We start from the raw sequence: 19,960 nt of genomic DNA on the forward strand, positions 1-19,960 counted from the left end.
CATCCTGGGCCCCCGCGAGAACTGAACACCAAACTGAATGGCAGGGGGAAAAAAGTTACGGAACCAACAGCAGGAGGTGAGGGAAATGAATGACTGTGATGTGTGACCACGGCCCCCCCCCGACGTCACTGGGAGCCCTGGCGACGGTTGAAGAGCGCCTCACCATCAGGCGCCGCGCAACAAAGGGGCTCTCCCCTTTGTGCACCCCTTCGTGCAACCCTTGTGCTTCTAAAAAAAAAAAAAAAAAATCTTTTATATTTTTCTGTAATTTAACCTTTATTCCAATTCTTTACCTTTTCTTTTCGCTTGTTAACAGTTTTAATTAGAAATGTTCATTGTATTAGACTATGGAAATTTATTTCCTGCTATTCTGTTTAATGTAAACCGGTATGATTTACATCGGATGTAAGAATGTCGGTATATAAAAATTAAAAATAAATAAATAAATAAATATGATTGGACTGTTAGGAAGTAGTATGGTATTTGCATATCTTAAATTTTGTACAATCTCCTCTTTATTTGAATGGTTACTGGCAAAAAATGGGAAAATGACATGGAATAACTGCTTTAGGTGGTAATTTGATTATAGCACCTTGTTGTAACATATTTAATTACTGGATCAATTTGTAAATGGCCAACATCATTATTATCTACAACCCAATAAGAACTCAGGAATATTTTTCAAAAATCAAAATTCATTTTTGCAGTTTGCATACAGCTTATGGCAGCAGTTTCAAGAAAAATGAAAGTTCCACAAGCAGAAAATCTCTGCTGTTTAGAGCAAGCTGCAAATCACAAACTCTGGTAGAAAAGGGAAAAAAACCCCCATTAGATGTGCAAAATATAGTGCCATACATAATAAATAACGTCTAAACAAATTCCTATAAAGAAATGCTGAAAGAAGAAAAGCAGCAATGTATGCAAGGGACCTAGTTGCACTGGTAAAACTTCTGATATATGTATAAGTGCTCCGACAATCTCCACAAATTACTAGGCATTTTTTATTTTTATTATGACCCCCACATTGGACGTATACTCAAGAACAGTAGTGGAAAGATACTAATGAAGTAGAGATGGAAGTGAGACATGCATTGGCTCATCAGGACAATCTTTGAACAAGTATCTTGGTTTGTGACAGTAAAAACAAATAATTTCCTTTTTTTTATTCCTCGTTAGAGGACCTCCCATTTCTCTATTTGCTCTTCCTCCTCAATCAATTTCTACCTTTGTCCAAAATTTCCTCCCTTTTCCTAAAATTAGGCAAGGAATATTTAATTTCCACTAAATCATTTCGTGGCCATGGCACATACACTTGCTGTGCATAATTAGTGTCTGGATTAGCACTAGGTACTTTCCGCAAAGGGTAGTTTCCAGCATATGACTGTTCCTTTTTCTTCACTTTTAGTCCTCAAATCATAAGATTTTTTATGAAAATAGTAATGTGAATAATCAATGCAGCATTTAAGCAGGGAGGAGATTGGGCTTCTAGATCATTCTCTTCTAAAAGCCCACTGATGCTTAACCTTTTTTAATGTACGATTGAGGCCTTGTAATTCAACTATAGGTTGCCTCAATTCCTTTATTGAATTACCAGTATGATGTCCTGAAGCCCCTAAAAATCCAGGGGTCTTAGCATCAATCAGTGGAGATGATAACAATTCTTCTGTTGGAGATTGGTTTGACAAACTACGTTTTACTTGCTGTCTATAAGCTTGTATTGTAAATTCAAGTAACTGTTCATCATGCTATATTTCTGTTCCCTCATCAAAAGGGTAAGGTGACAATGGGGGCCCCTCCCCTAGTACCTGTTGCATGATATCTGCTGTATGATGCAGGGTAAAAAGTATTCTTAAACACCCCCTTCTTGATATTCAGAATTATCTTCTGTCACCTTTCCAAAGCTTTCACTAGATACAGTGAAATACTGGGATATTCTTGTAACTTAAATAATTTTATACATAGAACATTCAGTTCCTTTTTATTTGCTTCTAATTTTTCTTTTTAATATAACAATTTTTCTATATTAAATGTCCCCTCTAATGGAAACCAATTTTCTTTTAGTCAAGCCATGCCATTTTATATTCCTTTTATCCAATTGCTGGTGAGTAGACACACATTTACTTCTGTCTTATGTGGAGAGCTCTGTGAAAAATATACTCCATGTTTTAAAATTTAAATCATCACACGTGACTGTTTCATATCCCAATCGTTCATTCAATCATTCTAATCAGTAAAAATTCTCCATTTACTCAATAGCTTCTCCTCTCCTGCCATCTACTGTCCGTCTTTAAAATCACCACGCGAGATTTTTTCAGCAAATTGCCTTGTTCCAAAAGCTTCTGTATCATCAGTGTACACGTGATTGTAAATCACATTAAATCTATTTCTAGCTCCAATCTAAAAAATAATTTCCTCTCTCCCTCGAGAGGAACATCAAACAAATCTGGTACCTCCCTAGCACCATAGCAGCCAACAATGAAGGGCCGGAGTTTCCATAGTCCTCTCCCACCAACGCAACACAAACTGGTCTGGCATTTGCTATTAAATCACCTACCTTTCCTGCCACTGACCACCCACTCCGCGCTGCCGGTGCTGACCCGCCGGGGTCCTGAGCCAGCCGAGACCTCCTTAACGTCCATCGACCCACCTGCGGCCCACCGAACAGCGCCTCACGCTTCTCCCTTCCAGCTGAGAGGCCCATCTCGTGATGTCCCCCAGAGCGCCAGAGGGTCCTTAAGCGCAAGCCTCAGGCGCTTCTTTCCTGCCTCGCCGTTGACCACCGACCACCCTCTCCACGCTGCCGGCGCTGACCTGCTGGGGTCTGGAGCCAGCGAGACCTCCTCAACGCCCATCGATCCACCTGCTGCCCACCGAACGGCGCCTCACGCTCCTCCCGGCTGAGAGGCCCACCTACTCGTGATGTCTCCCAGAGCGCCGGAGGGTCCTTAAGGACAGGCGCATGCATCAGGCGCCGCGCGCCGAAGGAGCACGACCAAGGGGTATGCCCCTTGGTGTGCCCCTTAGTGCTGCCCCTATCAGCCGCTGCCAGAACGACGACTATAAGAGACCTAGCGCAACTACATCCTTCATTTATAACATCTGCCCTCTCACCCAGCACCCGGGCCCTAAGGAACATCATTAGCTCAGGGACCCGACAGAATCACCACTGTAAAATCCACTGTGCAAGAGTTATGCCATGCCCTACCTGACCCCGATGGTCCACGCAAACAGCGTAGACCATCGGGGTCAGGAGCCGCCACATTTCCTGCGACCGTCCTCCAGAACAGCCTGCGATAAAGATCCCCCGACCGAAACTGAGCCCCGCCCACACGCCGACGTCACGCTGAGCAGCTGGGCTTGCCTTAAAGTAAGGCGCCGACCCCATATGGAGTGCGTCCAACGAGCAGCTCCTTGTCATGCCCCCCTTTCACTGCCCCTGAAGCTGCACACCTCTACCTCTTCTCTCCTAAACCATACTCGACTCCATTTAAACTCCTCCCTCCTTTCCCTCAGCCTCGCATACCTCCTCTTTTCTGTCAACTACCGCCCTCATATTCCCCCTACAAATCTTGACACCCTCTCTCACCGTCTCAATACCCTTCGCCCTCTTCATCTTCCATTCCACTTCCCAAAACCCCCCTCCCTTCCCCAAACCTCCATCCCATTTTGTCCTCCCCCTACTATTCCACCTCATCCTCATTAGACACTCCCCTGTACAATAGCCTATCCTCAGCCTCTTCTACACCCCTCCCCTCTTCCAAACATGATAACTCTCCTGATCCCTATCCTCCAACTCTCCCCATGCAACTTTAGAAAACCACTCTTACCCAGTCCTACCTCTCACACAAGATCCCTAATCCCAATCATGGTATCCCCCCTCACACAGTTTCTTGGGCTTACAGCCTTCTCTCTTATCCTCTTCAACTCCAAATCCCTAGTTAAAAAGATTCCCATACTTAACGATATGCTATTTGTCTGCAATCCAGACATCTGTGCCATAACAGAAACCTGGCTTAAACCAACCGACTTAGTCCTCTTAAACCAACTCCCTACATATTTATACAACATTATCTCCTTACCCAGGCTCAAAAAAAGAGGAGGAGGTTTCCTATTAGCTGCCAAAAAAGACCTCAGACTAATATCCCAGACGGTCAATACTTCTCCCAAATTTGAAATTGGATTTTTCAAATCGTGAAAACTCCAAATATGCCTAGTCTACATCCCCCCAGGCCTCCTTGAAAACATTGCCTCTCCCTTCATAGAATTTATTGCTGACAATATCAATATGGACATCCCTGCCGTCCTACTTGGTGATTTCAACCTCCACGTTGACGCCATTCCTCTATCCCCTTCCTGAGAAACCTTTCTAGCCTCCATGAACACCATGGGCTTTAAACAAATTATAACCAGCCCCACACACAAAGCAGGCTACTCCTTGGACTTAATTTTCATTAACTTTCACATCCTCTCCACTGAGACACCGAATTGCACCCCTGTTCCCTGGTCCGACCACTCTCTCATCAATACTAAGCTCTCCATATTGAAAACACCCACCTCCCATCCCTCACACATCAACACTATCCAATTCAGAAAACCCTGCACCAAAGATGACCTAATTAACTCCCTCACTGATGCCCTTTACAAACTTGACCTATCTAACCCCGAATTTGCCCTCTCCACCTGGAACAATATCACCAACGACACTGCCGACAAAATCTGCCCTCTAACCTCCAAAGTATTAAACCCCTCCCACAACTCCAAAAAATCATGGTATTCACCTGAACTAAAAAAACTTAAACGCTGAGAGATTTTATCATTGAAAAAGCTTGTCAAGCTTCCCCCCCTCCAACACCCACACTTGCTGTTACAGAAGGCCTTCCTGTTCGAGAAGGCCTTGCATACATGGGAGCGCTGAGGGAGCAGTCCCACTCAAGGGGATTGTGTGCCCTTGAGCCTCGGCACAGTCCCAGACGAATCCAAGAAGCACCGAGGGTAGGCGAGGCACGTCCCTGCATGGGTGGAAGCTGACAGTCCAACCCTCCGCCGGACCTGCATGCTTCTGGAACCAACAATCATGATGTTGGTAATGAACAGTCCTCCGACTGTTCCTGGTCCTTTCGGACCTGCCGCTGGAATGGCAAGAAGCAGCAGGCAGACTCTGGATGAGGGCAGACGAAGGCTCAGGACAAGGCACTGGAAACTAAGACACCGGAACAAGGCACTGAAGACAAGGACTCAAACGAGGCAAGGTTCAAGGTATTCAAGGAATTCAGGCAAGGATTCAGAAGCAAGCGAAGTACTGGGTTGAGCCCTACCACGCAGCGCGCCCTACACAGCCCACCGTAAACGGGCGAACCCAATGGGCTGGTCACAGACCACGCTAGAGTGCGAAGCAGGCTCTAGACGAGGTGTGGAATAGCTGAAGCTGGAACATGGTGAAGATACTGTAGAAGCCTGTACCAAGGCGCGCCCTACACAGCCCATCCTAGGCTGGTCGCGGACCACGCGGGAATGGCACAGGTTCAGTCAGAATCTTAGGCATGGACAGAGGAAGCTCAAGTATCCAAGGGCGAGACAGAGTTCAAGACACAGGACCAAGACGGAACTTGGCTTCAGGCAAGGATACAGGACCAAGACGGTACTTGGCTTCAAGCAAGGATACAGGACCAAGACGGGACTTGGCTTTCAGGCAAGGATACAAGACCAAGACGGGACTTGGCTTCAGGCAGGAGGGTCCCTCCGGAGGCTTGAGCTGCGGACATGAAGAAGGATGGCGATGAGGAGCCAAGGGTAGCGGGCATCAGGACAGGATCACGGACATCAGGAATGGAACTGGAACATGAACATCGGGAACAGGTAACACAGGACATGGAGCTCCAATGAAGAACTTGGACCTGAGGGAGCACTGGAAGGCAAGACTTCTAGGAGCAGGAAACTCTGATGCAAGGCAAGGCAGAACTGAAAGTGAAGCCCTTTCATAGGCCAGAAAGCAGGCAACTCCCTGGGAGGAGTTCAGATGGGCCACACCTGGCTGGCCCGATAACTGCAGAGAAGAGCTGTGGGCCGACCCCTAGGGAAAAGGGCGGGGCCCAAACCAGGAAGTCCAGGCGAAGACTGAACCAGGCCTCAGGCAGGCCCTGAGGACGTCGAAGGCCTCCCAGGCCATGGAGCAAAACCTGGGCAACCAGATCAGGCAAGGCCCTGGCTTTGGAGCGGCCTCCAGATAAAGGTAAGAGGCCTCCCGTAGCTCCAGCAACGGGAGGAATCGTAACACTTGCATCCCCACTAAAAACCCTAATGCTACCCTGGATTCATTTGAGACCACCTCTTCTTCCGAAATAGAAACACTCTTAAAGAACTGCCTCACATCTCTCCGATATCATCCCCACAAAATACCTCCTGACGATTCCAGACTTAATAGCCAAACCACTAGCTGATATCATCAACTGCTCCATCACCCTTGGAAACGTCCCTACCTCATTAAAACAAGCTAATGTCAAACCCATTCTTAAGAAACCTAATCTCAACCCTGCTGACCCTGCCAACTATCGGCCAATTTCAATCCTACCCTTCTTAGCCAAACTTATGGAAAAAGTAATAAACATCCAACTCTCTGATCACTTAGAAAAACACAATATTTTATACCCTTCTCAATTTGGCTTCCGCAAATTCTTCAACACCGAAACTCTTCTAATCTCCCTCACAGACACACTCCTAAAACGTATTGATAATGGGCACTCTTACATTCTTACATGCTAGATATCTCATCTGCCTTCGACACTATCAGCCACAAGATTCTACTAAACCGTCTCAGTGAAATTGGCATTACTGGAACCGCTCTTTGCTGGTTTGAATCTTACCTGGATAATAGACACTACAAAGTCAAAATTGGTAATAATGAATCTGAACCTATCAACTTAACTCGAGGCATATCCCAAGGCTCCTCTCTTTCATTCTCGCTGTTCAACATATATATGCTGCCCCTATGCCAACTCCTATCTGTTCTAGGTCTCATTCATTTCATATACGCAGATGATGTCCAAATCCTTATCCCCATTACAGAATCCATTTCCAAATCCCTCAAGACCTGGGATACCTGTCTCACATCAATTAACCATCTCCTCACTAATCTTAATCTCGCCCTCAGTACCTCCAAAACAGAACTCCTTATCATATTACACAACCCCAATACCATGACCATCACTGATATCAACTCCATTCCCACTTCAATTCCTATTGCTCAACATGTTCGAGATCTTGGCGTTATCTTAGATAACCAACTGAACCTAAAAAAGTTCATAAACTCTACCCTGAAAGAATGCTACTACAAACTTCATGTCTTAAAAAAACTAAAACCACTTTAATGACTTCTGTACTGTCCTTCAGGCCATAATATTCTCCAAAATCGATTTTTGCAACTCCTTTCTGCTAGGCCTCCCCTCATCTACCATCAAACCCCTCCAAATGCTACAAAATGCCGCTGCTAGAGTACTCACCAACACTCGCAGAAAGGACCATAATACTCCTATCCTGAGAAACATTCACTGGCTCCCAATCCCCTTCAGAATTCTATACAAGAGTCTCACTATCATACACAAGACACTGCACAACCAAGAAGTATACTGGCTCAACAACTCTCTACATTTCCATTCCTCCAATAGACCCACCAGATCTGCCTACACTGGTACTTTACACATACCCCCGACTAAACTTACCTGCCTTACCGCCTTAAAGAAAGAGCACTATCTATAGCAGGACCCTCTTAACTGGAATGCAGTGCCCCCTGACCTGCGACTAGAACCCTGCACCCACAAATTTACAAAAAAACTTAAAACCTGGCTACTCAAACAGGCCTTTGCATAAGCCACCTTCCCTCCTCTTCTGTTCATTCCGAATGCACAGCAATCTTTCCTCCTGTGCGATCTCCTCACTTCCCTCCTTCTTCCCTTGTTCTAATTTTTTCCTCATTCTCCAAGTTGAATTTTTAACTTTGTTTAATCTAGTAACCCTCCCTGCATATTTTGAGTTGATCCTTTCCTCATGTATAATCCATGTTCATTATACTTCCTGTTACCTTGTTTGTTCCAAAATGTTATAATGTATTTTTCTACCTGTTACATGTAAACCGATGTGATGTTCTTCGAACGTCGGTATAAAAAAAGCTTCAAATAAATAAATAAATACCTTCCACCCCTTTTTGACAGTTTGTTAGCCCGGCGTTTGAACTGTCAAAACAGAAACATATATAAGACAATATGAGATGTAGGCACAAGGAGAGTAAAAAAAAAAAAATATCCAAAGCACCAACAATTAGATAAAAGGTATTGAAAGGGAAAAAATACTTACAAGGAGATGAGACCAGTTAAAGAGCTCCAGAAAGTGGTGTCTAGAGCGGGTTTCAGGCACCAATTGTTGGAATAAAAAAAAAAAGATTTATGATCCAATCCGAAATAACCTCCCAGCCTAATCGCAGCTGTGGAAGGACCTGGTTCTTAAACATCTCCATTGGGCAACTGTTCATCTGGCTTTTACTTAGAAAAAAAATCATATGCACCACTTCATCTTTCATTATATTTATTAGAGATAAAATTCTACGTCTATGGCATAGTTGCTCTATTCATCCGCTCTCTCTGCCCCTTAAGCCTCCGGTGCTCATCTCTAATATCTTTCATTAACAGGGCATTAACCAATCAGTGCTTTATTCCCTGCAGTCTTACATCACATCATTATTCTTATTGTTGCATAATTCTTCCAATCACAGAGCTAATTTAGGGTCTGCTACCAATCATTTAACCAGGTCCGAATACTAAAACGACGCTCATTTTTAAAAATACATATTAGGTGTCATCAATTGTATTATGTATATATTGTGTGTGTGTATATATATATATGTATATATATATAGGTAAGATTGTATTATGTATATCTCATGTATATAGTTATAGTTACAGTTCTATTGCATTGCATCTACCCATTGATGTTTGTTATATGTAAGGGCTCCTCCCAAAAGTTAATTGTATTTTTCCTAGTTCACTAAGTTATCTGTTACATGTAAGGGCCCCGCCCAAAAGTTTTTGTTTATTGTGAACCGATGCGATGTGCGAACGGATATCGGTATAAAAGAGATGTTAAATAAAAATAAATAAATATTATGCTAGGTGTCAATGCAAAGTCTGATGCCACATTGCACAATCCGTCCTTTAAGTCAGCACATAGCCCACTCCATATTTTGACAGCAAGATGTTCAAAGCAAATTCTAACAGTACATTCACTACTTGAGATAACAGCAACTTAGAACAATAACATGCTTGTTAAGCTCTACAAAATAATTTTTTTTTCTTATAAAGCCACTGTGCTCCTACATATAGCCATTCAACAAATATAGAGACCCTTAAGAACCCAGAAAAAGGTATTTTTGTACTCAAATCCCATAGAACCAGATGGGTGTGTTACCATCCTTGGATAAGGATACAGATGGTCTGGAATACAGGAAATTGCGGCCGTTGGACTGTGGCGACCCTAATTGCATCATCTGAAGATGTCGAACGAATTTTGGAAATCGGATCAGCTTTTTGTTCTTCACCGGGGGGGGGGGGGGGGGTGGAGCAGCTTCTCAGGACATAGTGGCTCGTTGGAATAAGGAAGTAGTGTCAGCAGCCTATGTAGATTACGGGAAGCCTCTTCCGAGACAAGTGAGAGTTCATTTGACCCAGGCACAGACAGTTTTCTGGGCAGAATCACATTTGCTTTCTCCTGCAGAGATCTGTAGAGTGGCGACCTGGTCTTTGTATACATTTGCCAGGTATTACTGACTGGATGTGGCAGTGCAAGAGGATTCTGCCTTTGCCAGGGCAGTGCTGCTTGGGCCTCAGGCAGCCTCCTGCCGTTCTGGGGAGCATTTTGGCACATCCCACTGGTGTGGACTGGCTTGCCTGGATGAAGAGGAAGGTGAAATTACTTCTTACATGATAATTTCCTTTTCTCGAAGTATGGCAAGCAGTTCACCTCCCCCCCTCCCTGGCTGCCTTGAGGCAGCTGACTTTCTTCTGTTTTGCTAGATCCTTGTTAAGAAAGGAATGAGGTTCAAGGATCTGTCATGCAACTGGACTACCACAGATTGGGTAAGTGAGTTCTGTTCTTCTAAGATATTCTGATTTTCTTAAGGGACTATTCTTAGCAGAGCTGAGTCCATGGTTTCCATTATTATTTAAAAAAAAAAAAAAAAAAAGGAATCCACAAAGTTAAATTGAATAGTGTTTGTAGGATGCGATATTATTGTTAATGTTTAGTGGTTAGTGTCCAAAGTTTGCTTTTGGAAAAATACTAGCTGGCTGGTGCCTGAGAGCTATATGAGGGTGGCGTCAACGAATTGCCATTCTCCGTCTCCATCTGCTGGTTGGCTTGCCTTACGTTTGTGAAAGGAAATTATCAGGTAAGAAGTAATTTCACCATCCATCTCTCTTACTAACTTAATCCAATAAAATCCTTGGCTTCTGATTTTGAACGTAACAACCATTCTTAGTCCTGCAAATCCAAAGCAATACCTCCCAGGACTAAAAGTTTTTTCTGAGACCAAGACCTTCCTCTGACCTATGAGCCCTTTCACTGCATGTCTGCATCCATCTTGATATTTCTCTTCTCCATTAGAATAGGAACATTAGAGATTTGATTAGATGACACACAACACTTTCGCTTGCACAGAAAATGACTATTGGGGCATGTATGTAATATAATGACATTACCTTATTTTACAGGGTATGGGTGGACAGCATAATTACTTTGGGCTTTGGATAGACAGTAATTTTGGTAATGGACACAGCAAAGCCAAACCCAGATGCACTACTTACAACAGTCCCCAGCTCTCGGCACAGGACAATTTTTTGTTGGATGTCCTGGAGGTGTGGGCAGTCGGAGATCTCCAAGAGAGTTTGATTGTAAGTAAAGTTAAGTAATAGTTTTGCTTAAAGCACTTTATAACATTTATATTTATTTATTTATTTTTATATACCAACATTCGATCTGACACATCAGTTTACATTCAGGTACTGTAGGTCTTTTCCCTATCCCCAGAGGGCTTACAATCTAAGTTTGTACCTGAGGCAATGGAGGGTAAAGTGACTTGCCCAAGCTCACAAGGAACGACAGCAGGACTCAAACCCTGGTCTCCTGGTTCATAGCTCACTGCTCTAACCACTAGGCTATTCCTCCTAGCGAAGGTGAGGTAATCTTACAGTTATAAGACTGACTCAACATGAAACACTCAAAATACTATAATCAGTGTATACTGAATGTTTTTCAAAAGGGAAATCTTACCTTTTCTAAATTACATTTCTATTAGTAAATGTCTGCATAATATACTGATGCATGACATTTGCATTTTATTTATAGGTATGGATGATAAAGAAGGAAAAATTGGTTCTTACCTGCTAATTTTCCTTCCTTGAGTCCTACCAGACCAGTCCAGATTACCACCCTGTCGTACTGAACACAACTCTTCTATGTGTGTATATATGTATATTGTGTAGTATGGAATATTGTGAATTTGTGGTTCTCTTGGGGCAATCATACCCTTTCACTGAAGGAGGATCAAACCTAGTTTGGGGTTCATCGAAGAGTTCATTACCCCTACTCAAAGGGGGTTGGTTGTTTAGCTTTGATATAGAATTACTGAGAGACTACAGGTCTCTGGACTAGTCTGATAGGACTCAAAGCAAAGAAAATTAACAGATAACCAATGTTTCCTTCTTTATCGTCCATACCTATAAACGTAATGCAAATGTCATACATCAGGATAATCATTAAAGAGGAGACAGCAAACCAAATGTGACCAAGCGAAAAGTCCAAACAAAGTTAATGCAAAAAATGCACTACTATTATAGGGTGTCAGCAAGCCGGGGTGGGCTGTGTGTGAATGATTGGGGTACCTCTTTTGCTGACACCTTATAATAGCAGTATATTTTTTGCATTATTCTTGTTTGAACTTTTTGCCTGGTTACACTTGGCTTACTGTCTCCGCTTTAGTGGATATTTCAGTCTTAGGACAGTGCTATAGCTTTCAGTTCTCAGAGGGCTCTATATATCAGGATAAAATGTTCTTTTTTTTCTGTAAACATAGTTCATTTCCCACATGTTAATGGCCCACAGCTTGTCAGGGCAACTTTGCATGTAATGCCATTTCACATTTCCCCTGACTGCTGGTAGGAAAACAAATAATATAGTAACTCCTACTGATAAAAGCTTTTTCTGAAAAGGAATTTGCTCAATACTGAGATTAATTATTTTTTTATATTTCTAATAAATTTAAACACACATTTATTTATTTGTTGAGTTTTATATGCCGTCATTCGGTAAAGCCATCATAACGGTTTACAAAATTGAAATTGTAACTCTCTTAACAATTGTGGAAAAAAGTATACCAATGTGCATATTAAACAGAGGTTAAACATTTCGAGTCTAGAAAGTATCATTATGTGGGAGGGAGGAAGTGACGTCACTTCCCATGCTGGTCGCATAGAGCGGGGCTCTCCATCCACCGGAGCTTCTGTGCGGTTTTTAATACGACCACCTGAACGTTTTCAAGCCCTACACGGAGCAAACGACAGCAGAAATATCCGGGAAGATGACCTCCAAAAAAAAGTCGGTGGACTTTAAAAAGTTTTCATATAGCAAAGGGAGGGAAGATCCCGAGGACGACGAGACCAAGATGGCGGCGGAAGTGGAGCCTGAGGACTTGGAGGAGGGAGGCGGGGCTTCGCAGGATGCGAACTCCGGGCCCCCTTCTCGAGCTGAGCTGCGTTCTTGGTTTATAGAACTGCGCCAGGACATAAGCTCCTTCAAATCTGAAATGGCTGCCATCCTTCAGGAGATGCGCGATGAACACGCTGATATGGGCCGAAGAATCGACGAAATGGACACCCGCCTGGACGACCACGAGGAGAGGTGGGCAGGTCATCAAAAAGACATTACTTCTCTTTATACACTTCAAAATGACCTGGCGTGTAACACGACAGCTGGCTCCTCCCCAGCACTGTCTAAAATCCTATCTAGGTGATGTGTGAGGTCCGCCACCTTCGCACCAGGTAGGCAAGTTACCAGGCGATCCTGATGCCCACCAGCCACCCAGCTAACTACATTCCTAATAATCGAATCACCAACTATGACGGCTGACCTAACCCTTCCCTCCTTGGCAGCAGGCCTTGGGGAGATTTTCTTTGTGCGAAAGGACAATACATCACCTGGAGAGCAGGTCCTTGCTACAGGATCCTTTCCTGCTGCACTAGATTGATGCTCTCCAATCGTGAGACCTTCTTCCTCCAAGGTAGCACCAGGGCTGCCAGTCTGAAGCTGGGACTTGGCTTCTATGTCCCTGAAGGTCTCATCTATATACCTCTCTGTCTGCCTCAGCGCCTCCAGGTCTGCCACTCTAGCCTCCAGAGATCGGACTCGTTCTCTGAGTGCCAGGAGCTCTTTGCATCGCAAGCACATGTACAATTTCTCACAGGCAGGTAAAAAAATCATACATGTGACTTTCGATGCAAAAGACTGGGAAGCCCCCCTCTTGTTGCTGGACTGCTGCCTTCATCTCAAATTTTTCAGTTCCTAGTTACGTTTTAGGTTGCTATGGGAGTAGGAATGTGTATAATTAATGTTCTTTAAATGTATTAGTGAATTCACTATATATCTAGTAGTGGCCTACAGGGGAATGATCAAACTCTCAATAAGGTGTGGGGAATTTGTGAAGTGAAGTTCAAAAGATGGCTTTTTTTTTTTTTTTTTATAAAGTGGCATCTTCCTTAAAATTAAAGGATGAGCTAGGGGTGTGTGGGAGGGTTGGGAAATACAAACAGTGACTCACTGCTCTCTTGATTAACAAATGTTGGTACCTAATCAAACCAAATCCCACTACCTCAACGCCTTTCCAAGGTGAGTAACTAAACTGAACTTTTCAACCTTTTTACTTAGGTATACACTGCTCCTAGCTTATTTCTAGCTTCTGGCTACTTTTTTTTTTTTTTTAATATACAAATACTCTAACTTCTGCTTACTAGCTACCTTACAGACTATTAAAAATAAACACACTAACTATTGCTTACTAGCTGCCTTACTGACTGAATATTTAAAAATACAGTCTAACTTCTGTTTATTCGCTGTCTTACTGACTATTAAAAGCACAAACACACTAAATAATATTCCCAAATAGCTTTGTCCCAATACTTTTAAAAAAGACAATGTCCCAAGCAAAAACTTACTGATTCCTTTCAGCCACCAGCAAGGTGATCCTCTCCTCTCAGTGCTCCCACTTTTCATGAGAGGCGACACCAAATTCCTGTTAAATATTTTTGCCTGTTATATATCCTACAAATTAATTTTTGTTTGCGCTATAATGCTTGGTAGGGGGTGGGTGGGAGGAAATAGAGTGGTGTGCTCGTTAGGTGGGCACAAGCCTGTCTGGTGAGGATCCTTGAGAAGATATCCTGCCAAATGGTGACGTGTATATGTGACATTTTGTAATGTGTAATGTTGGCACAATGGTAATCTTGTTTTCTTTGTTTGTGGATGTTATACTGTTATAAATTGGGCATAAGTACTGACTGGTTGACAGAGGTACTATATCTATTTGTTGGTCACCTTTATGGGATTGTTCTACTATGAAAACTAGTAAAAATGCTATAATCTAAAGATAATTGTCTAAAGGCAAATAATTTCATTATAGTTGCACTTCATGCAGTGGCTTTGACAGAACACATTTCCAGAGCTTTCTAGGAAAATCTTGAAGTCTCCTTTGAGCATGTAAATCAGTTCTTGCATCCTGGCATGTGTGCCTCAATTTGTCATTTTCTGCTGACACCAATGAACATTTGCTTTGCACTCAAGCAGGCTAACCCACACCGGTGGGGTATGCCCTCCTACCAGCAGATGGAGATGGAAAAAATTGTCTCGCTGAGTCACTGACATATAGTCCTGTCACAGTATCAACCTGCCAATATTCTCCATCTCCAGCAGATGGTAGACATGTATCTCCATAGTGGGGATTGCTCATGTTAAAATAAATAAGGAAAAGAAAAGAAGAATAGAAGGAAGAGGTTGAGCTTCTGACTGGTCTCTCCCTCAGTTGAGTGGTTTAAGTCTCAAATGCCTGGCCAGGCGTAGGCTTAAGAAAGATGAGGGTGTGCTCATTGTTGAAGGCTTGTGCCGTCTCTCCCCATATCTGCTGACCCGACCATGCTGTCAGCCAGGGAAGGGCTGAGCTCAAGTAAAAAAGAGAAAGGAGGGACGTGTTAGGCCCCCTCCTTTTTCCTTACTGGGTGGTGTCTCTCCTTCAGCTTTTACTACTCTTCCCTCCCCCTCCACATCAAGGGAGTCAGTGGAGAGTGGAGGCGGCACAGGTCAGTGGGTAGAGCAACTTTCGCTAGGCCCTGCATTGCAGGCTCAGTCAGTTGGCTATGTAGTAGGCTGCAGCGGGTGCTTAGGTGCATGCGTGCATACACACAGTATGAAGGTGGCTTAAAGTAGGTGTGTATGTTCACTTGTGTGTATGCATGCAAACCCGTGGTCTAGATTTAGGCTTATAATTGTGTCGGTACACCCATGTGTGCATAGGTATGTGTGCAGCGGACTGCGTGGAAAGAGAGTGACCTTTTTGGTGAAGGATAATGCACCGGGGACAAAAAAAGTCCAAGCGCCTTACTATTTGTGTGGCTTGCCATATAAAGGCAATTCAGCCATCATTCTCACTTTGCCTGTGCCAGCGCTGTCGGAGGTTCAAGGCATTTTGCAGATGATACAAAATTGTTCAGAGTAGTTAAATTGCCACCATCAGGGTATCCGCTTCAGCGATGGAGGACTTGGTTGGAGGAGGCGCAGAAGACAATTTGATGAACAGTTCTCCCTCCCACCTTGTTCTGGATGGGAGAGATACCCCCTGGGGAGGGATTGGATAGTGCCATGTTCAGTCCTAGGGCCCTGGTATGGATTTATCCTCCTTCTCCTGGGTGGAGTTTTTTCAGAGGTTACAGGCCATTCTGAAAGGGTGTCCAGCAGAGGTGAAGCAGCCATCATAGGGAGTAACACTTGGCATCCAAGTCAGGCAAGCGCCATAGAGAGGCTGCTCCTGGGGAAGTAGAGGAAAATGAGGATCATGGCCTGTTGGATGATTCAGGCGGAGATTCAGATTTAGCACCTCTGGAAGAAGGGGAAATTCAACCTTAGAACCACTTAGGACTCTACTGCGCTTCTTTCACAAAGATAAGTGCCAACTCATCTTTGACTCAGACCCTGAAAACACGCTGAGTAGATGAAGGTGATGCTACAGGATCACAAAAGAAAGATCCCATCTTGGTTACCTTGCACAAGGCATCCTGTTTCTATTCATTCCTGGAACCAATTCAAGAGTTAATTGACTTTGAGTGGAACGCCCCAGAAGCGAGCTTTAAATGGGGGCATTCTTTGGCGGGTCTTTATCCCTTTTATCCGAAGGCAAGAGATAGTTGCGATTCCTGTAGGTTGATGCTTCTTGTGCACTGTTACCAAGTGAATTACCATTCTGGTCAAAGGGGGAGCATCTCTGAAGGATGCCCAGGATATGATGATTGAGTCCATTCTCAAGATTTTGAAGCCATGGCAATGAATTGGCAAATAGCTTCTTGCTGCTACATGGTGGCTTGAGCAGCTTTGCCTCTCTCTCAGGAGACTTAAGGAGTGGGAGCTGATAGCTACCTGGTGTTGGAACCAGGAGCCACATTTCTAGTTGATGCGAGCTGTGACTTGGTGCGTACGGCCGCTAGAGGTGTAGCTTCCGTAATAGCGGCAAGGCAACTGTTGTCATTGCAGGTCATTGTATACTATTCCTAAGTCGAATTTGACAAGATTACCCTTTTAGTGGTCTCTCTTCCTCGGGAGTGAGTTGGAGAAGATGGCAAATAGATGGGGGTGAATCTAAAAAATTCTGCAATTGCCAGAGGACAAGAAAGTGGCGTGTTTTTTTGGGGCAAAAGCCCACTCCAAGGATTCCCATTGCTTTCATCCTTTCAGAGGAGCAGTGACTCACAGGTCATGTCCCTTCTGAAGATCTCAGTGATTTTGGCCTAAGAAGCCACATAAGGTGGTGGGTTCTGGGCCCAGAGAATCTTGATCTTCGCAATGAAGGAGCAGGGGCCCATCTATCGGATCCGGAGATAAGAGGTTGTTATCTCATTTTTATCAAAGATGGGCTCAGATTACGACAGGTCCTAGAGGTAAGAGACGGCTATGCTTTAGAATTTCTCTGAATTCTTCCGTATGCCTTTATGGTCTCTCCCTGTAACTCTTTAGCGAAAAGAGGGCAGTGAAGGCTACACTGAGAAGGCTGATAGATCTGAAAACCTTAATTGCAGTTCCTAGATTACAAGAAAATACGAAGCACTATTCGATTAATTTTGTCATTCCCAGGAAAGAAGAGGGTTCCTTCCAACCGATCCTGGATTGGAAGGGAGCCAGCCAGTATGTGCGTGTGACTCACTTCAGGATGGAAACTTTACACTCTGTAATTATGGTGGTACAGAGAGGGGATTTTCTCACATCTCTCGTTCTGATGAAAGCCTATCTACATATCCCTATTCGATAGGGGCATCAACATTTCCTAACTGTAGCCAGATGGACTCAGGACCAATGGGTTTATGCTCCCCTGCCAGCAGATGGAGACTGAGTCAGGTTTCAAAGCTGACGTCACCCTAGATGCACCCCTGCAGTGACCTCAGCCCTTCAGTATTTCTCCATCTCCAGCAGATGTGGACATGCTTTCCCTATGGGGATTGCTGTACCTTTTGGAAAAAAAAATTCTACTTTTAAATCGGAGAAAAATTTGAGCCTAGCTCTCCTGCGATGATACCGAAAGGTCTCTCCCCCAGTTTAGAATTCCTGAGGTGATTTCCGAGATCCCTCAGTGGTGTGCCTTGGTTCAGTAGCCGGTTCCTGGCATGGACGTTGCTGCTGAAGCAGCTGAGTGCGGCGGTGATGGCCAAAGCCCTCTCCCCCCACAGCCAGAGACCATCTCTGTACTCAGCTGGTAAGTGCTGAGCCCAGGTAAGTAAAAAAAAAAAAAAAAAGAGAGAAGAGGATTTCTTTGTTTCAGAGACGTTGGAGGTGTTTTGGTAGGACTTTCTCTGGTCTCCTTGCTCGGTGCACCATACTAGCGTCATTCCTGATCCCGTTGGGGTAAGGGGAAGTGGGCTTCCGAGTGGGTTGAGTGGACCCCTGGTGGGCTAGGCCCCGCTTTAGGCTTGGTTGGCACACCACGTGGTCGACCAAGGTGGTGCTGTCTTGCGCATGTTTTTATGCCTGTATTGCTCACCATAGAGCTTTGGTACGCATAGTGCATCTTGATTCTGTGCATGTGCAGTGTATGTCAGCTCTGTGCATGCGTTGTGCGCATAATGCCATGCACAGGCTGTGCGCATGACATTGCGTGCGCACATACGCTCACAACATATTAGGCGCAGAATACAAGTAAAGCCAGGCGCAGGGGCTGTGCATGATCCTCACTGCAGGCTGCGTAGGCGCCCGAAATGTGTGCATAAAATTTTAAGCGCGAGCTATCTGAGCACAGTTACCGTTGCCAATGGCTCCGGCAGCAAAGAAACATAGGCGCCTTTCTCTCTTCACTGCTTGTCATGTTAGGGCTGCACAGTCTGACCTGGATTCTTGCTTATGTCAGCACTGTGAGGAAGCCCAGGGAGAGTTGGCCTCCCCAGACTTTGCTAAGCCTGGCTCCTCCCATTCAGAGGATGGGTCAGCCACAGCCTTAATCAGAAGTACCCCAGATCTGCGTAACCCCGGGACTGGGTCAGCCATGGGAGAGGGAAATTTCATGGCACCTACCCCAGTACCTCCTGGGCTAGGCATGGACCCGTCTGCCTTCTCTTGGGTGGAATTCTTTCAAGGCCTTTGAGCCTTCGTACAGATGCAGTCTGCTATCTCACTTGCCCCTGTCTGGATGGAACCTCAAGGCAATAAGCCTTCCCTCTCCCAGTCCTATCGGCAGAACTCGAGGCATGCCTCTACTCACCAAGGGTATCCCTGGCAGGGACCCGGACAGCACGGATGAAGAAGAGGATCCAGATTCCTTGGAAGATGGGGAAATCCCCCCTGGTTTAGAACCGCATCGGACCATGTTATGGTTTTTCCATAGAGACGAATTACTAGCCATGGTTTCCCAGACCCTGAAGATGCTAGGAGTTCCTGGGGCAAACTTTATGATGGAACCAAAGAAGAATCCCATTCTGATTTCCCTACAGAAAGCCTCTTGCTACTTTCCAGTACTGGAAGCCATACAGGAGTTGATTGACCTGGAATGGGATGCCCCAGAAGCAAATTTTAAAGGTAGATGAGCATTAGAAGCTCTATACCCACTGGATCTGGCAGCGAGAGAACGTTTGTTTCCCTAAAGTGAATGACTGGTCTGTGCCATCTCTAAGTGAACAACTATGCCAGTGGAGGGAGGAATGGCCTTAAAGGATGCGCATGATAGGCAAATGGAGTCCATCCTTAAACAGGCCTTTGACGCAATAGCAATGACCTTACAGATTGTTTCTTGTTGTGCCCTGGTATCTTGTTCATACCTGCTCCTCTCTCAGGAGGTGTATGACTTGGGGGCGAATTCCAGAGCGGTTATGGAACCTGTCACCACCTTTTAGCTGATGCGAGCTTGGGCCTAGTCAATACCGCAGCCAGAGGAGTGGCCTCAGTGGTGGCGGCCAGAAGACAGCTATGGCTGAGGAATTGGTCAGCAGACGCAACCTCCAAGTCAACTCTCACATAGATACCCTTTAAAGGATCACTCCTCTTCGGAAGCAAATTGGAAACGCTGGCCAGTAAATGGGGCAAAGCTCCAATACCCTGGCTAGCAGGAGATAAGAGAAAGCAGTTACAGCACCCCTTGTCCATATGAGGGGTCGATCCAGGGGCTCCCAATGCTTTTGCTCCC

General features: G+C 44.6%; 1 protein-coding gene across 4 annotated transcripts in view; it reads left to right on the plus strand.

Moving 5' to 3' along the window:
• MEAK7 (MTOR associated protein, eak-7 homolog) overlaps positions 1-19,960 on the plus strand; it is an 87,631-nt gene that overhangs the window by 57,213 nt on the left and 10,458 nt on the right. For 3 of the 4 annotated variants that reach the window (XM_029608094.1, XM_029608096.1, XM_029608095.1), the window contains exon 7: positions 10,755-10,934. The exons of the other annotated variant lie outside the window; for it this stretch is intronic. In XM_029608094.1, coding sequence (XP_029463954.1) covers positions 10,755-10,934 — 180 coding nt within the window. The remainder of the gene's footprint in view (positions 1-10,754; positions 10,935-19,960) is intronic. 4 annotated transcript variants of the gene reach the window in all.

Source organism: Rhinatrema bivittatum, chromosome 7, assembly GCF_901001135.1.
Source record: "Rhinatrema bivittatum chromosome 7, aRhiBiv1.1, whole genome shotgun sequence".
Taxonomy (NCBI): domain Eukaryota; kingdom Metazoa; phylum Chordata; class Amphibia; order Gymnophiona; family Rhinatrematidae; genus Rhinatrema; species Rhinatrema bivittatum.